Genomic DNA, 26,892 nt, shown 5'->3' with positions numbered 1-26,892 from the left:
AACAAGTATTCCCCATTTCAGAATGGGAATGCATGTCTCTGACTAAACAGATCAACACTGGGGTTTGTTTGCTACACGGGACATCTAAGTTCCAGAAATGTGTTTTTTTGAACAGCACTCCACTGGAGGTATTGGGTCTGGTCACCCCCTTAATCCCCTAGTGGTTTCCTCCCCCCCCCTTCCCGAGAAAGCAAAACTTTCAAGGGATATATGGTTCTGTTGACAGCATTGGGAATGACAATGTGTTCGTTTCTAAAATGGCTGTCATATACACATGTATGTTGCTGTTTCAGAATATACATGTGTATGTGAAGATAGGTACATACCTATATACGTGTTTCGACCCCATTGATATTTTATATGTTTATGGTTCTAAAACAGATGCCCCCCCATGCATAACCCTGCACAAACGTCCATTCCTCAATACTAGCGGAACTTGTGATGTCCCAACCTGGATGTCTTTTTGATTTGTAAATTGTTTCTAAATGCTATTCTAGGTGTATGAATTATATAGGAGAAATTACCTGCAGAGTGGGAGGATGAATACACTCCAGTATTTGGGGGGGGGGGGGGGTATCAAGAGATCCTTTATTTTGGGTGAGTTAAGCAGGAAATTCTTTTGTACTTTGGCACTAAGACTTATGTATCCTTTCTGTACAGTGAAGGAAGTAACCTTACACCAGCCCATCATTACCCAGACTTCAGATTCAAAACCTATGCACCTGTGGCTTTCCGGTACTTTCGAGAGCTCTTTGGTATTCGTCCAGATGACTATTTGGTATGTTTCTGCCCTCTAAGATCTAGAAATATTGCAGGGTGCATAATTTAAATCTGTGAAGGAAAAGGAGCTCCAGACTTCATGGTGTGGATTATTATTGTAAGAAATGTAGCAGCCAAGAAGTACTGGGTAGAATTATTAAAATATATGCTTGCATTATAGCTGATGTCCAAGGAGACTTATGTGAATAAAGTCAACCTTTTGCAAGTGTTTTTGTTCATCAGATTTTTGTGATAGTGCTAGGAAAAGATCATGTTCAGGGAGGTCTAGAATAGGACAATACATTGTGAAAGGTCAATTAAGTTGGGGGATAAACACATAGCTAATGTAGCCATTCCATCCTCAAAGAGAAATCTGTGCATTTGAGAGGAAGAATACACCTGCCATTTTGATGATGGTCTAGGGAAGGGGGGGTAAAAAGCATTGCCTGAATCCAGTTTGGGAAAGGGTTGGTGATGCATTTGTACACGAGATGTTTGAATGGTTAATACTGAGATTTGAGTAATTGCTCGATTTTAGTTCTTGGTATATCCCAATCCTGTTCTTCACCTCGTTCTGCCCAGTACACACTACGATCACTTGCACTTGCCCTTTTAGGTGACACTAATTTTAGGGAGGGAAACAAGCCATCAAGGACAGCCCTTATGATGCATTGTGTATCGGGAAGAGATATGGGGAGAAAATGCTTTAATTACATTTTCCTGTGCTGATGCAATATCAATACAATGCTACCAGTCTGGCACAATTGTTGAATTGTGTGCTTCCTGTCATTTGGAAGGGGAAATGTAAAAAGAACTAGGAAACCAAGAACCTTTGATTTTTTTTGTAAACTTGTTACATTTCAGTGATTTAATGGGTGGAAAATAATATTTTGGAAGCTGCCCATCAGTCAGATGACTAGAATGCCTTCAGTTTTCCAGTATTCCTTCATCCCCTCCAACCCACACACTTGAGGTTTGGCTGTAATCTTATCTTGTGCAGTCTGCATAAATTAAAATCATGTCAACAGCTGCACATCTTTAATCATCTTTTATTTTTATCACATGTTATTCACCAGTAATTTAACTATGTTGCTACTATGCCAGCAGGCTAGTGTTAAATGTTGTCACGTAATTAGCATCTTGCACTGCTGGCCTCAAGCATTCCTAAGATTTTTCATAGGCAGTAGCCCTGTTAACTCACCATTATGCTTGATTCTTGCACATGTTTTGCATGATTGGAAAGCTGATCTTATTACTTTTCTCAGTGAAGTTACAGCAGTTGCTTGTGAGGCACAGCAGATCTGGAAATGTGTATTGAGATTGTGATTTTATAAACAAAATTGTTGTGCATGCTGAAGTCTCCTGCTAAGGAAAATAAGTGCAGAAGAATGGAGAGCTCTGGGAGGTGACATAGATAAGTAGACTGGAAGTAGATATGTGCACAGGCAAAAAGAAAATGTCAGTTTGTTAGGAAAATGTGGATTTTTTTCCTTGATTTTCTTAGAATTTTTGGTTCACTTTACACATTCATGTTCAAAATGAACACATGCAAGAGGGTGGGAGGAATTTGTTGTATGTGTGCCAGCTGTCTAGTCCTCTGGGTCATCGTGAAGGAATAACATGGTTGACTTGGAGTGGGATGGTATTTGCTCTTGTTCAGATATTGTTGTAGCTTTAGGTTTGGGTGGGTGTAGGGGTGGGAGGGTAATGTGTTCTTCAGATGTGCAGATTTGTTTTTTTTTTGTGACTTTAGTAAACTATAATTTAAAAAAAATGAACACATGCAAACTGTACAAGTGTTAATTCATAAGTTAAGACCTGTTAATTTTATATGCACTAATTTTTTTAAAGCTTGCTAACAAATCAAATGCAGTTCAATAAATGCACTTCATAACAGGAAAGCAATATTTAATGATGCCAGCTTTTGAAAGAATCCTTCCAAGACTGTGAACATTTTATTAGAGATTAAATGTGAAGGTATGGGAAACTTGAACAAATCCAACCTGCAAGTCTTCTGCTAAACTCACATACAGAACCTGCAGATTTCATTTTAAATTTATAGCCAGAGGCCCATTTTTATAGAAGCAAACTATAAAGCATGTCCTGTGAAAACAAAATCAATTGATTCTCCTCTTGACCACAGGTGTTACCATTTTTTAGACATTCTAAAATATTAGTACTTGGAAAAGTATTCTTCATCTCACCAGGATATGGTAGCACCACGTGGCCACGTTTCGCCCTCAGGCTGCGTCAGGGGTACAAACTATAAAAACAAAACACAAATGTGAAAACATATATAACCATTTAACAATGTCATAAGCATGATTCAACTAATAAAAGCAATTATTTAAAACGCAATTATTTAAAAAAGATTCAACATATATAAAACAATCCTTCAAAAGTTCTAAAAAGCATGTATGGGCCTACATGATATCATCTATAAAACAAATATTTATAATTATTAAAACAATTCAATGAAGAGGGGAAGAAATTTCTTATACATATGTATAAAGAAATTTTTCCCTTCAGTGAATTGTTTTGATTCTAACTGTATGATCTTAACATTTTTTTATCGAGAAGTATAAATGTGATGTGAGTAATTGTAGATTAAAAATTTTACATGATGTATGATTTTAATGATAATTATAAATATTTGTTTTTAGATGATATCATGTAGGTCCATACATGTTTTTTAGAACTTTTGAAGGATTGTTTTATATATGTTGAATCTTTTTAAATAATTGCGTTTTAAATAATTGCTTTTTATAGTTGAATCATGCTTATGACATTGTTAAATGGTTATATATGTTTTTACATTTGTGTTTTGTTTTTATAGTTTGTACCCCTGACGCAGCCTGAGGGCGAAACGTGGCCTCTGGTATTATTCCAAATAAATGCATTTGATTCCACTGCTTTGTTGTTTTTATCTACTGTTTTGTAAGCAGTTGTGTGCCTTTTTGTTTTTTTTATGGTAGCACCACTACAGAGCGTATGACTGAAAATAAGAGAGAGGAAAGAACAGTTATATAGGACCACACAAAAGGAAGTCCCTATCTTTGTCGTCTTAGCTATGCAGATACCAACAGTGAAAGCCAGCACCCACATAATTTCAGGTCAGGAGATGACCCAGATACTCAGTGCCGTTGCCTGGACATGGCCCAATATTGAATATCTGGACTTAATTCCTCCTATGGCTGTTGGCAGTTTAAAAAACCATTGACCATCACAGACTGAATTTCAGTCCCATTGCTTCTTACTAACTGATTCTTCCAATTGCTTTCCTTTAAGATTGTCCTTCACAATAATCTTACTTTTTGTGTTTTTCCCCCTCCTCCCTTGTCTCCCCTTTAGTATTCATTGTGCAATGAGCCCCTGATTGAACTCTCCAACCCTGGTGCCAGCGGCTCCCTCTTCTATGTAACCAGTGATGATGAGTTTATCATTAAAACAGTGATGCACAAAGAGGCAGAATTCCTGCAAAAACTGCTCCCAGGTTATTACATGGTACGTATGAGATAAAGCATATGCGGACCAGCTGGTCCCAGCTTATCATGGATTCTGGGACAATCTAGGAATATAACATTCCAACTCTCTGTGCTCTGATACTTGTGGTCTTATCTTTTCAACGGAGACCTTCAAGTAGCAGAATGTACTGCAGTGACAGTTTATAAGGACTGGGTCAGTCTGCCCCTGCAAACCTTACTGTTGCTTCAAACTCTTTTGAAATTGAAACATTTTTACAAAGGCTGATCGTCTCTCCATAAATGTATGGCAGCATGTTTAATAATGTGCCTCTGTGATAATTTATATTGAATTTACCTGTAATATTCAAATTGTGGTGGTTCCACCATGAGCCTGAATGTCCTCATATGGCACAGTGGCTTATAAGTTGCATTGGCTCCTCCACCTTCTGACCTATTTATCTTTTTGTAATTTGATGGAGAATGAACAATTTGAAGATTTATGGTTTTAAGAAGAAAAAAAAGATTTTTATCAGCCTGAAAGCTGTATTTCCTTTCAGCTGGTTTACAAAGGGGAGACTTGGCCATTGCAGTGTATAGTAAGCAGTAGCAAAAATTGACATTTAAAACAGTGAAATCCTAATGACCAGTTCCCGTGGCCACATGAAAGTCTGTGTTTCTATTAAGTGAATCAAGACTAACTCAAGTGCCCAGTGTTGAGCATAAGAAACCTGGAAAGCATAAGTGGGAGTGTCTCTGTGAATGTGCTAACCTCGTTGCTTTGCATTTTGAGTAAGATATGCTGAAGAGGGGACTAGCCATGAATAAGTTAAAACTGTCCGTTCAGGGCCATTTCTTCCTCTTCTGTTTGGAATTTTCGGACCATGGATCACTTTTTGTTTTTCCAGTGGGAAAACCACAAGACAAATAGAAATTACTTAGCAAACTCCTAAAGGGATTTTCTTTGTACTTCTGTGCTTTCCATGCACATTTAGATGAAAGCAGCTTCCTCAGAAAGCAGTTGCAGGAACCTTCAGACCAGTGGCATAAACAGAATTGATATTTGGCGGAACCCAAGGTTAACTTGGGTGGCCATAAAGCAGTGCAGTTGTTGACACTGACTCTATTCACCTGAGCTGCTGCCGCTGACTGGCTCCTACTTCAAACTAGAAGATGGGCTCCTCCTGAGTGCTGCAGCTTTTCTGTAGCAAGGGAGGATTGTTAAAGTACCTCATTTTATCTGTGATTGTCTTGGCTATGGGCTTTTTGACTCTCAGAGAAACTGGTGTTAGGGGAAGGAGCTGTAGTAAAAGGTGGATTTTTTTTTCTTTGAATCTTATTGATTAATATGCGTTGTGATAACTGTCCACATCATTTAGTTTGTCACAAAGTCCCTCAGGTACTGAAACTGGACAGTTTATGCATGAGAGAAATACAGGAAAATGGTATCTGTTCCTAGAGCTTCAGGGGTGAACTAATATTGCATGACTGAAGAAGTCTATCTTTTTTACTGGTTCAGGTAGAGCAGAACAATCAAAGTACCATTGGCCCCTAGAGAGTTTTATGGGAAGAGGAATTTTCTTCAGTTTCTGGAAAACATTGCTGGCCATTTTCTAGTCTATAACCACTAGCTGTACTACACTGCTTTTCTGTCTGATGTGGACACATGTCAGGAATTTCTAAAAATCATGAGCCAGTCCTTTCTTTCTTTGCATGTCCTGAGACTCCATAAGTTTTGCTTGTGACTCTTAAAACCACATGCATATTGTTTTCAGTTTCCTGTTAGCTATTGGTAATTCATATTGTACCAACTGGGGGCTTTTCGTGACTTCCTTAGTGAGGGAGGGAAGATTCTCAGTATGTTAAGCCTGAGGAGTCCTTTAACTTGGCTTAGTTACATCTGTCTGCTAACAATGCCAAAAGCTTTTTTGTGAGTGTGTGTGTGTGTCTGTGTCTGTGTTTTGCTGTCTGTTCTTAGTTGGCAAGACATATTTGGTACTAAATCTGGGACTGGAAAGGAAATCTGCTTGAAGGGATTGATCTAACTGGCTGTAATGGGGTGGCTTTTTGGAGCTGGAAATTCTTTTGGTTTCTGCTTTCTATTACATTCTGTATTGCCATGTGTCTTTTAGCATTCAAACACTACCTCATAATCTCCTTAAGGTTGGTGTCCAGGGTTTCACCTTTATGGTTTAAACAATTTTTATTGAGCAATATGAATAACATATAAATCTACTAATACAGGGTTATACATCTCAATGTGTTCGTATAATTTACTAATCTCACCAAATCTTTGTTGTTTGAAGGGCTTGAACTATGTTTTGTTTTTTTGTTTGGGGGGGGGGTGCTATAAGAATCAAACCAAATAACCACCCTTTCCCTTTAAATTCTCCCTTCCTTTCCCTTGCACCCATAAGAGCTTAAGGATAATAAGATACCTGCATAGAAAATCTCCCAAACTATTAAGTACAAAGCTCCGAGCTCTGGGTGCAAGCACTTGATTATAAGGGTCTTATATGGATACAAACTGTGTTTGACATTTAAATGAATGTCTCGCAGTTTGCAGTTCCAAAAGGAATAATATGTGGTTTGTTTTGCCAGTGCCAAATAGGAAGGTGACTGCCTGTGTCCAATACTGTAAAATACCTTTTGTCCCCACTATACAGTCTTTGGCAAACACAGTCCTTGCCTCTTTCCCTCTTATATTGACTATTTTATTTTTATTTATTTATTTATTTTAACCACTTTTACTCCTTATATCCTAAGCGGTTTCCATAAAAACATACATATTAAAATTTTCAAATATATACATAACAAATAATACTGCTGTCACAAAATCCCAACCACATGTTATAACTATCAAAAGCCTTCATAAAAAGCTGTGTTTTCAACATAGTCTTAAATTGCTGTATACTAGAGATAATACCGATAGTTTTCCCAATAAAATTCCCACCGGGTTAAGTGAATATTTTAACCCAGGATACGTGTCATAAAACTCAGTATAGATCTCCGGTAAGATTGAATACAGTGACATTCCCACAATGCATGGCAATAAGTGTAATTTAACAGACAATACTTAAGATATACTGGAGTATGATCACAGCTCGACTTAAATGCTTGAACCTGGAAAAACAAGGTTTAATATGTTTGAAAAAGTAAGGCAGAAAGTTCAGGTTCTTCTATACTTATGCCTTATCACTCTTATCCCTCAGTTCCTGAACATATATTGGAGTTTGAGAATCAAACTTGTATTGTGCTTCTCCATCACGGAGTCTGAATATTTTCCCTTGCACCTTACTCCCCTTCCCTCTCCTTTCTCCCCCCTGCTATTTTACATGCAGCTTAACCTTCATCTTTTTTGGGGGGGGGGAGGGGGGGCGGCGGCGGCGATGAGCGAGTGCATAAAATATTTTAAATCCTCCTCTTGCTCCATAGAACCTGAACCAAAACCCACGGACCTTATTACCCAAGTTTTACGGCTTGTACTGTGTGCAGTCAGGCGGTAAGAACATCCGGGTGGTCGTGATGAACAACATTTTGCCCAGAGTAGTTAAGATGCACCTTAAGTACGATATGAAAGGTTCAACCTACAAACGACGGGCATCCAAGAAAGAGCGGGAGAAGTCCAGCCCCACGTTCAAGGACTTAGATTTCATGCAGGACATGCCAGAGGGTTTAATGCTGGATGCAGACACCTTCAGTGCCCTGGTGAAAACTCTGCAGAGAGACTGTCTGGTGAGTTAGAAGCAGATGATGCCATTGGCGAGGTTCTCCTTATTTTATAGAAAACTCAATGTGCTTTTTGTATTTTTAAAGAATATGCAGAATTATTCCAGTGTAAAAATGAAAGAAGGTATTTTAAAATGTTCAACTGGCATTCCTTTGGGAGCATCCCCCATGTTAGTGAGTCATGGACACATTGCAGCCAGCACATCAGATGTGTACCATAGAGAGTATTATGAGCAATTGGGTTAAAGTCTGAAGGATTTAGTTGTATACAGGAAAGGGAATTGCTCCCTTGTCACAGTCCTTGGGGGTGGGATAGAGGAAGAGTTTAAACAAGAATGTTACCAATTTGATTTCCAGGATTCATGGCTAGTGATGAAAATTGCCTGTAGTACTGCAGACATACTGGGCCAGACCAAAGGTCCATCAGGCCCAGTACCCTGTTCCAACAATGGTCAGTCCAGCCTACAATTATTTGTGCAGCTTGAAATTTTTCATTTTATATTGTCTCCTGTGTCTTTTATGGGAATTTTTGTTTTGTTTGAGGATTTTTTTTCTCTTTTTTTTTGTTTTGTTTTTGTTACAGGAGGATTATTTCTTGCGGTAAGAGGGCACATGTGCATGCATTGTCAAAGAAAGGGTATGCCCTCTTTTTGTAAAGAGTGCACTATTAAAGATGCACAACCCCCCCCCCCCCCACCACCACCACAAATTTTCTTTTTTGGAGGGGGGGGGAGGGGATCACAGAATGACATGAGAAATGTTATTTCAAGTGAATGCACATCCCTAGTCACAAGCACCTGGCATTATTCCAAATAGTAGATACATGGTCATAAACTCTCATTAGTCCAATCTGTTATCTGCAAGATTACCACGTACTTTACACATAGTGGAATACCAGTAAATATGGTGATGTCGTCTCCCTGACCATTCTTTTGGCTCATCGGAGCTACATATACCATTCCTGAAGCAACAAGTCCAGATTCTACTTTCTGACTGATAAATGTTCATAGTCACCAGGAGTTTTGTAAGTGTCTATATTTCTTCTGTTCTTGCTATAACTGCTATGTGAAATGGAGACAGAATAATTTGGTCACTTTTTCCTGGAACACTCCATTCAGTGAAGCAGCATCGTTTCCAATTGCTTTTTCCACCCTGACCTTTGTAGGTATTAGAAAGTTTTAAAATCATGGACTACAGCCTGCTGCTTGGGGTGCATAACCTGGACCTGCTGGAGCGAGAGCGACAGAATGATGGCAACCAAAGCATGTCGGATGAGAAGCGACCCATCGGTCAAAAGGCCCTGTATTCTACTGCCATGGAATCCATCCAGGGAGGTGCTGCTCGAGGGGAATCTATAGATACTGATGACACGTAGGTCACAACAGTCAAAGATGTTAATTTGTTAAAGGGAATTATATGATTTAAGGACATGTTAAATGGGACAGATGTCTAGTAGTTTTGGAGGATGAAACTTGAAATATTGATGTTGATGTGATGTTACTTTTTTAAATGTTATTTTTAAGTTGTTACCCCTTCAGATGCCTTGTTAGATAACATGTAAGAAAGAAATAGGAATGTAGTTGGAAAAATTAGCAGTTTTTGTACTGCCACCAGTTTTTTCAGAATATGTGCCAGGGTCAGACTTGTTAAATTGGTGAAATCTGTTTACACCTACCCAAATACCATCCATGGATCCTTCAGTTCTCAGTATCTGAGTGAGAGGCATTAGATCATGCATTATGAAACATATAAACGGCGAGTGACCGACTCACTCGCAAATGCGCAGTAGAGACTTTCCTCTCTGTCCCTCCCCCGCGTCAATATGTGATGACGGGGGCAGGACAGAGAGGGAAACTGCGCAAAGCCGCCGAGGTCGCCACTACCGCTCCCCCCACACGGTGTTGCTGCCGCCAGCCCTCCACCCGGCCCAGGCCCTCTCTCCGCTACTGATTACTTACATCCATTCGCCGGAACGCAGCACGCACATCAGCTGAGCTGCCGTCCGCCTTCCTTTCCTGCCTGTGCCCCGCCCTCGCTGATGTTACGTCACACGAGGGCGGGACACAAGCAGAGAAGGAAGGCCGACGGCAGCTCAGCTGATCTGCCCTGCGTTCCGGCGAATGGATGTAAATTCAGTAGCGGAAAGAGGGCCTGGGCCGGGTGGAGGGCTGGCGGCGGTAGTGGCGACCACGCGTGGGGGGGCCAGCGTCGACCTCCGAAAACCCCAATACCAGCCCGTTTTAACGGGCTCAATGGCTAGTTTGACTATAACATGGTACCTTACTGCCATAACTTAGGAGTTCTGCTTAGACTGGGGGAGGGGGATTTTACACAAACTTTATTCTTTGCTTTCCTCCTATCCTTCACTGAATATACCTTATTTCTTTTCTCAACAGCCCCTATCCTTTTCAGGTAACCTGCTAGCCAGTTATGTTCCCTCCCACCTTGCTTCACAGTGTCTCCCAGTGCTGTTTACAGATCAGTTGCTACTTACTGGTACTGCACCAACTCTAAGTGAGTTTGAGATGCAAAGAGCTGCACTTGACATTGGTCTCTTGTCTTGCAAGACCAGCGTGGGGATTTGGATACTGTGTAGCTTAATTTCACCAAGATGTAAAAGATGTGGGAAATCCTCAGCTCTCCTGTGGTGGTGCTATACAAGACTGCAGAGTTGTGGGAGAAAATAGGACTAGGCTGTGGGGATGAGCTTAGGAAAAGATGCAGGATAGAGGATGCTTGTTCCTGGATTGTACTGGGAGGATTAGGGAGAGACTAGAATTAATAATACTGATTTGCTCTGGCACCTAGACATCTGTTTTGTTTCCTTCCTCTCAGTAATGAGTTTCCACCTCTGTTTACTCCATAATCTATCAAAATTGAAATCCTGTTGAATCTTACCTTCCCCCCCTTTCCCCCTAGAATGGGTGGCATCCCAGCAGTGAATGGTCGGGGAGAACGCCTCCTACTTTATATCGGAATCATTGATATCCTGCAGTCCTACAGGTAGATGATTTCTTTGGTTTTAATACCTGCTCACCTGTTTGAAGTTGGTTGAACATTTTCAGTTCACAGCACAGTTGGATGTGAAGAGTAAGTGGGTGTCTTAAGAATAAAATTAGTGTTTTTTGTTTGTTTTTTTTTGTTAGATTAATCAAGAAGTTGGAACACACGTGGAAGGCCTTGGTCCATGATGGGGTTAGTGCTGCTCTTTTGTAATGTGATTTTTTTTTTCCCTGTTAGTATTGCATTGGACTAAAGAAACAGTGAACAAAGTCCACTTGAGGAGTCTTTTCAAAATAGCGGTTATTAACTAGGTTACCCAGCTCATCACTACCAGGCATCCTTTTATTTTTTTTAGGAGGGGGGGGTTTTCACCTGACAATCTGGCTATGAAAATTTGCTTCTAAAAGAGACATACAGTGTTAGGTTTTTTAAATCCGTGAATTACCAGACTCCAAAATTATGATGATGATGATGATGTTACAAGAAAATTCCAAAACCCTATATAGTAGGTAGAAGTATTGGAAAGAATTAGTAATAACCAGCCTACATTTACATTTTTAAGGCTGAACTGTCCTCCCATGTCAAAGCAAGCTCTTTCATAACTGCTAACAATGCTGTCCTCCCCCTATCTGGTTCTCATCTTAGACAAGTTCAGGGTCTTAATATTCTTGTAGATCATGAAACTGCAGCTAGAGAGGAGGCAGATCTCACCAATTAATCACCCAGCTCTTTCCCATAGCATATATAAATCCAATTTTTTATTTAAATGTTGGTTCCCAGGCTCAATCAGCTGCTGCCACACTTCTTTCAGCACCTTACTGCTCTGTTGATTAGGAGCGTATGAAGATAGTCATGCCTTTATTTCAGCTTTCATTTTTTAAAAATAAGTTATATGGGTTTCTAATCAAATTTCAGATTCAAAGATACTTATTCAACTCCACTGGGTTTTGTTTTGTAGTGATAGAACCTCTTTGTTTTAAAGCTAGTGCCTGCAGTCAACTGCAGTGTAATCAGCCCTGCAACAGTGTGCTCCATTATCTTACTTCAAATTTTTCCAAGAATAGCTTTGATTCTGCTCCATTCTGAAATGGATAAAAAAAGCACCTAAAGAATGATATAAACCTGTTCATTGAAGGTTTTACTGTCATACCACAGCATAATAAATCATGGCTCGCTTTCTTGGTGTTTTTAGGACACGGTGTCTGTGCACAGGCCCAGCTTCTATGCTGAGCGATTCTTTAAATTCATGAGCAACACCGTATTCCGAAAAAATTCCTGTGAGTATGCAGTGTTTTTTGCAATTGGACAGAGATTTGAATTCTGTCTGTATCCTCTTCTTCCCCAGGTCCTTGAGCGTATCTGACACATCTTTTACCTTATGTTCTCTATGTAGTTGGTGTTACCTCACTTGGTGCTCAGATGCTGAAGTCTAGCATATCTTTTGATAGCGTAATTTTGATATCATAATAAAGCCCTGCCCTTCTTACCCCCCCCCCTTTTTTTTTTTCGCTTTAGACTGAATTGTAGCTATAAATGTTTACACCTACTGGCTAGCTCTGGTCTGTTCTCTTCCATGCACCCTTTGATGTCCCTGTCACGTTGCCTGCAATATTTTCTCATTAAATATTAAAGTTAGAGCTGTACCAAATAGCATATTCTACTATTCAGCCAAATACGAATAATGAAAAATATTTGGCTGAATACTAATAATGGGCATTGAGTTTTAACAGAACAAATAATAAAAGAAACAGTGTGAAAATCAGAGATCTTTCAGTAGGATTTATCACAGTTGAGCCCTAGATTATTCATATTTGAATTTAAATCGCTATTCAGCCAAATACAAATAATGTATTTGGGGCTGAATCGAATACGAATATTCGGTACAGCCCTAAATAGCAGCACTTTGCTTGTCTAATAACTTCTTTCTCAGGGTCAGATGTGGAAGAAACACTTTTTAAATGTTTTTTTTTTCTTATTTGTGGTTCATCAAATTACAGTGACTATTTAAAAAAAGATACATTTAACAAAAAATAAAAAAGTATTGAAAACCTCTGTCCTCTAGTCTTAACAAACGAGTATGTTTACAAGGGTGCGTTAGCGTTTCTAACGCGCTTATAAAATTAAGGCACGTTAAATGCTAACGCGCCTATACATTTCTACGGGCGCGTTAACAGTTTACGCACATTAAAACCATTAATGCACCTATAGCGCCCCTTAGTAAACATAGGCGTTATAGTGGCTGTTATGCAAATCAAGCAGTCTATAGTGTTAGAAAATCAGTGTCAAAGGAATCTACTAATTAAAAAAAAAATAAAAGGTATTGTCTCTGGCTTTCCATGGTAGCACTGAAATCATCACCATCTAAGAAAGGACGCAGTGCCCTGTTGGGTCCAAAGCATGCTGGACCGATGGCCGCATTTTCAGCAAGCCAGATTCCCAGTGAGGCAGAGGAGAAATATGACCTGCGTGGAGCTCGCAGTTATCCTACACTTGAGGATGAGGGTAAGAATACCCCAAATTATTAAACACTTGAGAAAAGTGTTATATGCGCTACAAGGAAAGTGTTTGGGGGGAGGGGGGAGTGAAGGAGAGATGTAATTTTTCCACAACTCAAGAGATGATGAGGAAGGAAAACCCTATTGATTATGGAATCATTTACTGTTTTCAGTACCAGAAACAAATTTATAACAGGAGTTAGCTTTTGTCTTTTAGTCCCCTTTGTGTTTCCTTCTACGGGAAATGAAGGGACTCTTCCTGCCATTGACTTTCTATTAACAGTTCTCACTGTTGTCCCAATAACACCTTCTGCACAGTTACTGCAAACCCCCCTTCCCCCTAAAATTTAAACACTGCGGTGAGCATTGGATATTTAAATGCTGACCGAGACATTTAAATTTATACCCGAATATCTAGCACCAGTCACTGCCTGGATAATTGGCACTAAATATCCAGCTATAGACTGAGTGCAAAAGCTTTCTGGGTATTGTAGATATTCAGCACCAGTAACTGGATAACTATCTAAATAAGTTAGGATTGCTGTTCTGCTGTGTAGTTAATCTGGTTGCCAGTGCTGAATCCTTGAAATGCACTACCCAAATACTGCTGGGGTGAAAATTAGGGTATGGCCCAGTGAGTGGCACTTATCCTGGTGAGAGCTGCTGAATATCAGGCCCACAGTCTATAAACCAGTTACTCTGTTCATTGCATGGCTTGAAACTGACCACAGGGGCCAAAAGTAATGAAAGCAACTTTTGAAAATGGACATACACAATATGCTTGTAATGTGGCATATCTTTGCGAGTTTTCTTTTAGTTGGAATTCTAATAGTGTTTTCAGTGCATTGGTGATTTGGTCCTGGCAGTGTATTAGCCCAATGTGGTAGAACTTTGATCTTCATAGAGGTGCTTATCTTTTTTCTCCTCGTGTATTGAGCAGGCAGGCTCGACCTTCTTCCCTGTACTCCTCCTTCTTTTGAGGAAGCCACCACCGCCTCCATAGCGACTACACTCTCATCAACCTCACTTTCTATTCCAGAGCGCTCTCCTTCTGAGAGCTCGGAGCAGCCGAGATACAGGTAAGATCTCACTCTTCCAGATCCTTTTAGGGAAGAAAACAAGAATGCATGGAAATGTTAGTAATGGGTTTGAATTAATGCTTCTCAGGCACAGCCTTGAAGGAATTCATTGTTGCTAAAGTACAGGATGAGCCCACTGAGATTAATCTGTTATTTTGTGATTTTTGTAGGAGACGCACCTATTCCTCTGGACATGTCAGGTATGACAGATACACTTTATTCTTTCTTAGGTTGTATCCTGGTGGAGGTAGTGGGCGAGGGTGGAGAGACACGTGAACTCTCCACCATGGTATATAGAATCTAGCAGGGGTGTAGCAGGCAGGGTGGCTTTAATATGCTGACCTTTTATTACATCTGGAGTTCTGGGTTTGAAACTCAGGTCAGGTAAATATAGTGTGTTAAAACAGATCTTAGGTTTGCATTGTTCATTTGTTTTGGCATCACAGGTCTCATGAGGAGATTCGGATCGAGGATGGACTTCAACAAATCACAGTGGAGCTGGAGACAAAATGCGAGGCTGAGCCCAGTATTTCTAAGGATGAGCAAGGGTATGCTTCCTTTAGATAGATCTGTGGCAGTCATCAATTGTAGCAGTGCTGCTAAAGGAATTCTCCATGGATAGCATGGATCTTGAGTCACGTCATGGTGATGGAGTTGAATAGCTGGATTTCTAGCATAGACATATCTAGAAGGGATTTCTGTGCTTGTGCTGGTATTCTCACCTACTGAACCCTTACTGAACATACTGTTATTTGTCAGTTTTATTGTTTCTTCGGTAGCAACAAGACCTTGTTCTGGACTCCTCAAGAAAACAAAGGAATCCAATATAGGCAATGCTTATAAAGCAGGCAAAATGAGCCATGGCAGGTGTAGTGAGGAAAATAAATTGTTTCTGCATTCCGATGAACATGTGAAGCTCATTCTTACATTGGATTGCAAGAGCCCTCCAGTGCTACTTGGATAGAACTAAATCATTGAATATACCAACCTGGCTTTTTGTTCCTAAGCGGCATCAATACCTAGTAACAAAAATATTAGCCAACTAGATAGCTGGTAGTATATTCTTTTGTTATTGCAATATGGACAGCTAACAAAGTGCTGATACCGAAGAGTCAGAGGCACACACAAGCAGATGCAGAGAGCAAAGTAGCCACCTGGTCCACCGTTCACACCTTTGAAAAATGCTGCTGTCTGGACTATTCATCAAATACAGATTCAGTATTTGGTGTTCAATTCTATTCTAAATGGTTCAGCTTTCCACTGCCACCAACATTGTGGGTTGCAGACCAACAAACTAGCTAAAATAGGAACACTATTTTCTGCAACCATCAGCTTGAGAGTCATTATTTATGTGGCTCAAAGGTCTACACTGCCCATGGAGAAAAATGAGTTGCATATCTATAACAGGTATTCTCTTTGGACAGATGAATCTTTCAGTCACACAGACTTGCCCTCCCAGCTCGCATTTGAAACAAGCTAGATGATGAACTGACAAGTTATGGTAAGTATAGTAAGGGCATAGTAGGCAGGAATACCCGCGCATGTGCAGAAATATGTTCTAGAGATTTCTGTGCTAGTAATCCAGCTGGTCAGCTCTGTCACAGTGACATCACCACTTGTTTAGCTAAAAGATCCATCTGTCCACAGAGAACTGTTACGCAACTCTGTTTTGTCCTTCCTTTTTACTTTCCTCTAGTTGCTGGCTGTGATTCAATCACAAGAGAATCCACAGTCCTGGAGCATTTCGTAAGGTGTAAAAGTCCTTCTATGACCACAGCTACCTTGACATTTTCCAACACCCCTACATGTATATGGAGTGTTCGGTTTGTGCACCTTGTTGATTTCCAGAAATAGCCATCTTCTTCCATAGACTTACTGAAGGATGGGGTTGCTTTCCCACTATAAACTGTACATGTGTGTGCTAGATACTCCTCTGTCTATTCTAAAACCTCTATTATTTTTAACATCACCCAATTTCATTTGATTGCTTTCTAGGGAAGCTTTGTTAAGCTGCACCATAACGTCGCCTGTCCTAGTTGTGCAGGAGACAGAAACAGCCAGCCAGGTCTCTGAAGAGGAGGAGTGTGCCAGTCACAGACATTTACTTTGTAAGCACTCAATGGATTTTTCTTTTCTTTTAGCTCATGATTGTGGCTTTATTAGGTCAGCAGGCTCTCAAGCCCTATCAATTCCACTTCCTTGCAGGCGGTCATATGAGAATTGCTGAGGAGGAGATAGTGTGTAAGCCAGGGCCCTTCTTTCAGGTCTTGCAGTGTCACCCGCAGAACACTGTAAAATGAGTCTAATGATTTTCAGAGATTTATAGTTACAAAGTACTAGTGAAGGTGACAACTTGCCTGTGGAATTTTGGCATTGCACAGGTTACTCCCTGTGCCTCACCAGGACCCTTGATATTTGGTTTTCTGTGTGGCACCTATATTGGCTTTTTTTCTTTTTTTTTTACCTTTTTGTTAGTGTTGTTCTAAAAGAACCAAACCAATCATGCAGCTCAGTGTTTATTGTAGATAAGAACAAAAGGAGTCTTGTTTTTAAACAAGAAAAAAATAAGTAGAACCCCCCCCCCCCCCCCTAAAGCTGTAGAGACGTTTTTCAGCATTTATTGATTACTGCACCACCGTTCTGATCACTACATAGTTACAGATGTAATAATGGCATATGTTGATGTTTGATTTTCGGGGTCTGGATGGACAGAGTCTGGGCAAAAAGATTTCTTGGCGTGCTCGTCCCTGTGTGAGAGGGAAGATTTTGGTAAAGGACGTGCATTCAAAATGAAGCTCATGTCCTCTTATTGAACACGCAGGGTAATTCTATAAAGGGAAAATACATGTGTATATTATACGCAAGATCACACAAAATGCTTGTACCTAGATTGCTTAAAAAAAAAGGCACATAAATTATAGTATTCTATAATTTACATATGTAATCGTGTTGTTCCCTGCCCATGTATATACTGAGATTCAAACTACATACTATCACTTTTAGGCACTGTTTTATAGAATAGTGGGTAGCCTGAATATTTGGTGGTTTGTCTGTATGTTCACACATACATACATTTATGCCAGTATTCTAGTCATTTACATGCATTTCTGGTGCCTAAATGTTGGTGCCCTATTTAATTACCTCCATTGTGTCAGCTGAGATAACCGAGGCACAGGGATATTTAATTATACAAGCCCACCAAAAGGAGCGGAAATGGCGGAGGAGTAGAAGAGAAAATGGAACAGGATCAGTGCAGTAAACAAGTAGACCTTTATGAAAATGACCCGACACAGCCATGTTTCGGCTAATGCCTTTGTTGGGGATCTTATCAGAACATAGATAAAAATATATATATGAGCAGCATGACTTGATAAACAAACATAAATTTTTATGCATCTTTTGCTTACTCATTATTTTATGTTTATTTACATAACATATCCACACTTGTCTGTGTGCAGCAGTTCCTGTGCTAAGCCCTAAAGTGGGCTTAAAATACTAAAAAAAGGCTTACCATGGGATGCGCTAAAGCGTCTTGCAGTAATATTTCCTTTACTATACACTAACTGTCCAGTATTTTATTTTTGGAGGGGTGTGTCAGGGCAGAAAACGGGCATGGAAGCGCTATTCAGGTAGCACGCTCATATTAGTGGATGCTAACTGAATAATACAGGGTTGATAGAGGAGCCCTTAGCTCCTTAAAAGTAGAAAGCAGTAAGTGTTCCCACTTTAATTATTTTCATTTGCCACATGCTAATGACAACATTAGTGCATGTCCTGAAAATAATAAAGTAGAAAAATCCCTTTATTAGGGATTTGCTCAGAAATAAACTTTAGCGCATTTAAAAGTCACACATTAGGACACGCTAAGCCCATTTCCTAGTGCATCTTAGTAAAAGGGCCCCTTTATCCCTTGTATGTTTGTAATTTTATTCACCTTCTTTTAAATATTTGTTGCTTTGATACATATGTTTTGCATGTTCAACCATGTACATATTAAATCACTTTATTTTATGTGATTTTTATTTAATTTTGTGTAATTATTATACATGCATTAAGATTTTTTAATTCTATGTTTTAATAAGATCCCTCTGACAAGGTATTAGCTGAAATACGACCATGTCAGAGATTGTTTTCAATAAAGCTCTGCTTGTTTATTCAATCCTGTTCCATTTTATCATATTCCCCTTGGTTGTCTCTGCATCTTTTGGTTGGTTCTGCTTTTGCAGAGTTTGTTTTTTCTTTCTTTTTCCTTTCTTTTTCTTTTTTTTTGGCCCATCTAATTCAGTAGTACCCAAACCTGTCCATGGGGGAACCCCTGCCAATCAGGTTTTCAGGATATCTACAGTGAATATTCATGGTTAGATTTGCATGCACTGTCTTCAGTACATGCAGATCTAAGTCATGAATATTCATTGTGGATATCCTGAAAATCTAACTGGCTGGGGTTCCCCCATGGACAGGTTTGGAAACCACTGATCTAATTATACAAGCCCTTCATTGCTTTATGTTGAAGTCTTTTTTTAATTGAAGATCAGAGAAAACAACAAACAACTATACAACGAAATGATAAATTCAATGTTAATTCAGTTCCTGACAACATAGAACACATTGCACTGTATTTCGATTAGCATCAGTGCCAACTGTACATTATCTTAGATTACCAAATCATATACTACCATATATACTCAACTATGTCGGGCCAATGGACAGAGGATCTTGCAGTCACACAAGTGGTGATATCATGGTCACAGAATCGATGTGGCCGTTCAGAGCTCAGAAAACTCTAAAACTCTTTTGTGTACATGAGTGGGTATTCCCGTTCTAATGTATGTACTGCACATTCCATCTAGCATTGGTTCTTATTTTTGCACAGTAGTGGCATGACCTGTCAGTTATTCTTTCACCATTGCCTCGGTTCATCACATTGAATTTGATATAGCTGACATCTTTTTCAAATTAGATATAAAGCCAGTTTAAGCACTGTGAATGCAGTAACCAGAAGATGTCATCAGATGTTTGGGCCAAGAACATGATGTTCAGAAATGTTTGGACTGTAAAAAAAAAATGCTGACAAGCCCTTGAAACTAAGGATTTAACTCCAGTTTTCACAGCAGCCTTCTGCTAGCACTACTACCAACCCTTAGAGAAGAACGAGTTTGAAGACTTCTAAGCGGGTGATAGGTTCTCAGGCTAACCTTAATCCCGCCTCTGTTACCAGACCACCTACCTGGCACACAGAGCAGCCTACCTCACGCTCCACTGCATCAAAGCATGGAGTCCAGGCTAGGCACACTGAATCTCGCTGTGCCTCCGTTAATTGCTTGTCCCGAGGCCATCAATGTCTGCATCCCATTGTGTGCATTATGATGCAGAAGCTCCGCCTACCAATGCACTGGGCCTGAGTTATAGAGGCATTCCCTGACACCAAGAGGCAGTGTTGGGATTCTCCTTTGTGGAGTGTGTCACCTCAAAGCTAGCACTGGATTTCGATGTCGCGAGCAGGGCAACAGCCTTCTGCACCGGCATCATCTAGACTAGGGGACACTCAAGGAAGTTGCATGGTGTACTAGCTGCATTTGATTGCTATTATAAAAAAAGCTCAGGCTAAGTTAGAAGAAGAAAAGGAATCATTATTTCTCACTAGCAACAGCACAAGAAATATTGTTGACTCTTGGCATTAGTAGTTTTACAGAACAGAGTCTAACAATAGAAAGAGAGAAAGAAAGGAAGGAAGATGAATGAATGAAAAAGATTCTTAGCTGTAAAGAGTTCTTACAAGGGGCGGAGAAGGACACCTCCCCTGGAAATAGGCTGTGGCAAGGATATGAAACTTCTCTTGCCATCCGGACTATTTCAGAGTCTCTTTAGATGAGCAGTTACTTATATACCCTTCTCATCACAAAGGACTAGGACTAAGGGGCACGCGATGAAACTACAGTGTAGTAAATTAAAACAAATCGGAGAAACTTTTTCTTCACCCAACGCATAATTAAACTCTGGAATTCATTGCCGGAGAACGTGGTGAAGGCGGTTAGCTTAGCAGAGTTTAAAAAGGGGTTAGACGGTTTCCTAAAGGACAAGTCCATAAACCACTACTAAATGGACTTGGGAAAAATCCCAATTCCAGGAATAACATGTATAGAATGTTTGTACGCTTGGGAAGCTCGCCAGGTGCCCTTGCCTGGATTGGCCGCTGTTGTGGACAGGATGCTGGGCTCGATGGACCCTTGGTCTTTTCCCAGTGTGGCATTACTTATGTGCTTATGTATCACCCATCACAACTGACAGCATGGACAGTTTAATAGAAACCTATACCCAAAAACGAGATCTCACAAATAACAAGCAAGATTGTTACACCCCACAAATACTTTAAATGGAGGAAAAGGATCTCGGAGACCCACACAAACATATTTAATGCATTTAATTGTTTGTGATTTACTGCTCCAGTTCTCATTCATCAATCCTAAAAAAACTTCTGATGTTTTGTAGTGTGGTGCTCAGTGTCATATATCAATATTCTATTAATATGTTCCACTTCGAAATGAAAAAATTCTTTATCACATTATGAACAATTCAAAGAACAGCCAAAAAATGCCTGCACTTAGCGTCACATCACCCAATGGACCCGTTTCACTAGCAACCCAGCTTCATCAGGGTCAATTGTGCGGGCTGAAACAATTTTCCACTCTATCTGCAGTTGAAAACATATAATTGACTGTCTTTAATACACACTAAATCATATTTAAGCTCTCTGCAGCTATAATTCAGCAATTTCTGCAACAACAGAAGAGTAATGAACCATTCTCGCCTCAAATTCAGCAAGAATCTTCTTCCCGGGAAGAATATTACCATTCCTTTCTCCCTCATCAAGGAAGCAAATATGGTCCATCTCAACATCAGAATCGATGGAGGTTGAGGCTATTTCTGACTGTACTACTACTACTACTAATCATTTCTATAGTGCTGCTAGATGTACGCAGCGCTGTACACATTATATGCAGGTACTTTCTCTGCCCCTAGTAGACTCTCACTGTACCTGGGGCAGTGGAGGGTTAATTGACTTGCTCAGGGTCACAAGAAGCTGAAACGAGAATCAAGCCCAGGTCGCCAGGATCAAAGCCCACTGCGCTAATCATTAGGCTACTCCTCCCTGTCACCAAGATCAGACCAGGGACGCCGAGAGACAGAGCTGGGCCTGGGGCAGGACCACCCCGCTACCTTACTTCCTGCGTCTGCGCCTCCCCTCAGTCTGTCACTCTTCTGCTCCTGTGTGCTGGGACCCAGGTTATGGCGTTAGTGCAATCACTCGGATCCCAAACAGGAGCAGGAGAGAGAGACAGACCAAGGGAGCAGAAACTTCTAGGACCAGGCCCTTGGAGGCCAAGCCTGGAGAATCTTGTCCCGTTCCCCGCTCCCCCCCCCCCCCCCCCGACGGCCTGGATCAGACTGCTACTCGTTCTCCTGCTCCTACCCCTGATGAGCAGTCGGGCAGAGGAACACCAGGACTTTCGTCAGATCCATGCCCACCAGCACCTATAAAAAAAGCCACTCACCCAGAAGACAATATTATCGTAAGTTTCTTCTGAAATAAGGCTTTGGAAATTCCCCTCTCCAATTGGTTCAAAACTCTGCTGCCCTCTCGTCTTCCGCCAGGGTCGCTTTACTCATACTACTCCTCTCCTCAAGTCGCTTCACTGGCTCCCTATCCGTTTTCGCATCCCGTTCAAACTTCTTCTACTAACCTATAAGTGTACTCACTCTGCTGCTCCCCAATATCTCTCCACACTCGTCCTTCCCTACACCCCTTCCGTGCACTCCGCTCCATGGATAAATCCTTCTTATCTGTTCCCTTCTCCACTACTGCCAACTCCAGACTTTGCGCCTTCTGTCTCGCTGCACCCTACGCCTGGAATAAACTTCCTGAGCCCCTATGTCTTGCCCCATCCTTGGCCACCTTTAAATCTAGACTGAAAGCCCACCTCTTAACATTGCTTTTGACTCATAACCACTTGTAACCACTCGCCTCCACCTACCCTCCTCTCCTCCTTCCTGTACACATTAATTGATTTGATTTGATTTGCTTACTTTATTTTTTTTCTATTAGATTGTAAGCTCTTTGAGCAGGGACTGTCTTTCTTCTATGTTTGTGCAGTGCTGCGTATGCCTTGTAGCGCTATAGAAATGCTAAATAGTAGTAGTAGTAGAAATTCCTTCCTGTTGAAAACCAGATCCTAGGGCTTATTGCCTTAATGTACTTTGCTATCTACCGTATGTGTATCAAAAGAAATAATTGCCCTTCCAGTTCATGAAGTCTTTCTAGAGCACCATAAGACAATTTGGTCTACTCCATACACATCATGACCTACCAAGAAAAGCTAGGAGACTAAATGCAAAGGACAGGAATTAATAACAGCAGTTCTCCCATCAATCTATTGTAGTCATCCCAGTAATGAGGAGGTGCAAAAGCTCTCGTGAACTTTCAAATTTTCCTCCCACCAAAGACCAGATGTTACTGGACATCATGGGTAAGCGTTTGTTCCAGAATCAATGCTGAATGCATGCATAATGGTGCACTTATCGCACTATACACAGGATCTTTATAAAGTCATGGATGGGTTGTTGCATTCCACGATTGACACTGTCTCTATATCTACACAATCTACATTTGCTCCACTGATGGCAGATCTTGAAGATTGCTCCAAAAGTATAATCTGTGTATCATGATGTCTGTGACATGGCCATCTGGTTGGCTGCAGCTGCTAAATTGACATGTAAATTGGCATGGCTTAAGGCCTCTGCATTTGAGAGATGTCAACGATAAAGCTGCAGACGCGTCATGTCTAGGAGATGCACTGTGGCGACAAGGTTAAAGAAATTATTGATTTCATTAAAGATGATTGTACCACATTAGATACATGAGAGGAGTATAATATGGAACAGTACAAATGTTCTACAAGAGATCATACTATAACTCCAACAAAAAGAAATGTGCGCTAAGGAAATAGTACCCTTACAGTAAGTCTTATTCTTCAGCACTCTAATCACCAGCAGAGGCAAAACAATCAGTGCACCTCTAGAGACAAAAAAAAAAAAAACTAGGATTCAAGATGGCGTCCAAGCAGGACGTGTGACATAGACGCTTCTGAAAACTCTTTCACTTTAAGCCTTATCTTCGTTGAATTAATGCCGAAAAGGAAAGGAAAGCCAAGGGGACTACCCTCCCGAAGCCGATTCCTCCCTTACCTGGACAGCAGTCTATGGATACATTTCTGGTTTCAACTCCAAATGCGGACGTTTCTGCTAGTGGGGAAAGGAAGAGCCCTGCTCAGGAGAGCGAATTATCGCTCAGTCCACTGGGACCTTTGACCCCGACGCCGCGAGCACCTGGAACTGCAGCACTGAAACCCGATAGCGAGGTGGTTTCGAAGGAGTGGTGCGCTCCGGAGGTAGCAGCAACGCCCGATGTGAACTAGGGGCTGGCGCAGGGAACCCAGAGATTACCAGGAACAGCAACTGGGGAAACCAGTGTGGAACCGCCGATAGCAGCTGAGCAGGAAGCTATTTCCTGCGTTCTAGCGATCCAACCTCTGGTGAAACCCGAAGAAGTATCTCTGGAGTCGATTTGGATGGCGTTAGAATCTCTTCACAAGGTCTGTATTTCATTTGTTACTGTCTCCTTGAATAATGCTTCACAGATAAACTCTTTGAAAAACCAGACTGAGGGGTTAAAGATAAGGCAAGCAGACTTGGAAGTACAAATTGGAAAAGTATCCCAACAACAAGCTCAAATTTCAGGAGACCGTATACTAATCCACAGGAAACTGGAAAATATGGAAAATCAATCAAGGAACCTGAATTTAAGGTTATTAAACTTTCCAAAATCCAAATTTGTTGCCCCCAAGGATATGTTTGCCAAATATTTAAAAGAGGTATATAAATATCCTGAACAATCATTTCCCCCACTGCAGAAAAGTATTACTTGGAAACAAAAGCTCCCCTGCTACAAGATATTCCTAAACAGGCTACTTTACATGAATCATTGGATCTAACAAACCTTCTTGAACAGTCTATAGACAACACAGAGACTAAAGCAACCTTAATTGTAACGTTATCTTTTTACAAGATAAAGAATCTTTGATGAGACTTTATTTTAAAAATGTTCATCCATTTTTTAAAGGAAGCAAAGTCTCAGTGTTTCCAGATATTGCCCGTTGGACCCAACAGAGGCGGAAGAAATTCCTTGATATGAAACAGGAATCTGTTAGCATAGGGGCTGTTTTCCAATTACTTTTCCTTTGTAAATGTATTTTGATATTCAAGGAGAAGAAATATATTTTTTGAACCCGAACAATTGAGATCATTCCTTGATATGAAGAGAAACTAGACTTTAATTCAAATAGTCCCGTAAATGTATTAAAGGGAACCACTGCTTGATTTTTGTTATATATTATTTCTTATTATACCAACTTCCTTTGGTTATAACTGTCTTGAATTCACTTTTCTAGAGGACTATAAACCCAATTTAGAAAAGTTTTTCCATGTAGTATATTTCCTTAATTTCTATGTATCTAAAATGGGTGTATCTATTCAAAGAATGTATCTTTGTATTAACTTTAAAATGATAAGTAAAGAATTTTAAAAATAATAAAATCCCAAAAGCCAGCACCACCTCAATCGGCTAAACTGAGCACAAGTTTTTGACTATGTACCCAGTCCCAAAATCCCGATGGGGGGCCATTTACAGTCATCTCATCATACCTGTACTTCAGGTGTGTGGGTGTTAAGCATTAACAAGTATGACTACCATCTCAATTTTCTGGAAAAGCCACTATTCACAAAATTTAGTTGCAGCAAGTTACCTCTTGCTCAGACTTATCAATTATAGGAGGAGGTTCAGCAGCCAGAGTAATAGAAGTGGTACCATCACACCAGCACAACATGGGATACTTCCTCATCCCAAAAAAGAAAGGAGGTCTGTGTCCTATCCTAGACCTCAGAGCGTTGAACAAGTATTTAAGTACATCAAAAAGGAGAAATTCAAGATGAATTCCTCACACACAATTCTACCGCTGCTAGACAGACAGTTGGTTGACTTCTCTGGATTTGAAGGATGCGTATATGCACTTCTCGATACATCAAGGAGATACTTGCGTTTCACATTGGGAGGAAATCATCATCAATATCAAGTGCTGCTGTTTTGGCCTTGCGTCAGCAACAAGGGTTTTCACTTGAGAGGAAATGTTGACACAAAAAGGTTTGGGAACTACTGCTGTAGCGGGTACCTTAAGCTGCCAACTGCAGCCACATGAATGGTCTTTGAAGACAAGACCACAGTTACTCAAAACCTGTTTAGCAAGTGGTGAACTCCAGAGATAGATCTATTTACATCCCCACTGAACAAGTGGCACAGATTGATTTATTATTTATTTTATTTATTTATTTATTGCACTTGTATCCCACATTTTCCCACCTATTTGCAGGCTCAATATGGCTTACAATACCTGTAATGGCAACGCCATTCCAGGTTACAGAAATACATTTGGTGTTAAAAAGATGACGAGTAGTAAACTTAACATATCGATCTGATCAGACAGTTGAAGATTTTAAAAAAAAGACATTCATAATCAGGGACACGTAGTGCTGTGTTGTAGTTATGGATTTTCGTGGTAAGCTTTTGTGAAGAGAGAGGTTTTCAACGATTTGCGGAAGTTGGTTATTTCATTGATTGTTCTTAGGTGTTTTGGAAGTGCATTCTACAATGCGTGCTCATGTAGGAAAAGCTGGACACGTGTGTCAGTTCCCCTTTGCAGCTGGGGAAGTGCAGATGAGATAGTACGACGCAGATCTTTTGGCATTTCTGGATGGGAGGTCCACTAGGCGTCTCCGTAAATGATTTTATGGACTAACATGCAGATTTTGAAAGTTATACGTTCTTTAAGAGGGAGTGTAATTACTTTCTTAGGGGTTTTGCACTTTCATATTTTGTTTTTCCAAATATGAGTCTAGCTGCAGTGTTTTGGGCTGTTTGAAGCTTCTTGATAAGCTGTTCTTTACATCCAACGTAGAGTGCATTGCAGTAGTCCAAGTGACTTAGTACCATCGATTGTACCAGGTTTCGAAAAATGGCTCTTGGGAAGAAATTTTTTACTCTTTTGAGTTTCTACATGGAGTGGAACATTTTCTTGGTTGTATTCTTCAAGTGGTTTTCAAGAGTGACATGTCGATCTATGGTAACTCCTAGAATTTTCAACGAGTTAGAAACAGGGAGGGAAAAGTTTGATGTGGTTATGGTGGGGAAGCTGTTTGTGTTATGTTGTGAGGTAAGTATAAGGCATTGTGTTTTTCTCTGCGTTGAGCTTCAGCTGA

The 26,892-nt window shown here is 40.4% G+C and overlaps 1 protein-coding gene across 1 annotated transcript in view; it reads left to right on the top strand.

Annotated features, from left to right (window-relative positions):
• Positions 1-637: 637 nt before the first annotated feature.
• LOC115459546 (phosphatidylinositol 4-phosphate 5-kinase type-1 gamma-like) overlaps positions 638-26,892 on the top strand; it is a gene marked incomplete at both ends in the record, with an annotated part of 53,277 nt that continues 27,022 nt past the window's right edge. The window contains 13 exon segments of the mRNA XM_030189360.1: positions 638-778; positions 4,111-4,263; positions 7,656-7,955; positions 9,115-9,320; positions 10,869-10,952; positions 11,096-11,144; positions 12,145-12,229; positions 13,296-13,454; positions 14,388-14,526; positions 14,697-14,726; positions 14,973-15,074; positions 16,522-16,608; positions 16,610-16,634. Of these exon segments, the coding sequence (XP_030045220.1) occupies positions 638-778; positions 4,111-4,263; positions 7,656-7,955; positions 9,115-9,320; positions 10,869-10,952; positions 11,096-11,144; positions 12,145-12,229; positions 13,296-13,454; positions 14,388-14,526; positions 14,697-14,726; positions 14,973-15,074; positions 16,522-16,608; positions 16,610-16,634 (1,560 nt within the window).

This window comes from Microcaecilia unicolor, unplaced genomic scaffold (assembly GCF_901765095.1).
Source record: "Microcaecilia unicolor unplaced genomic scaffold, aMicUni1.1, whole genome shotgun sequence".
Taxonomy (NCBI): domain Eukaryota; kingdom Metazoa; phylum Chordata; class Amphibia; order Gymnophiona; family Siphonopidae; genus Microcaecilia; species Microcaecilia unicolor.
The sequence above is the reverse complement of the archived record's forward strand: the minus strand, read 5'-3'. Positions and strand labels throughout refer to the sequence as shown.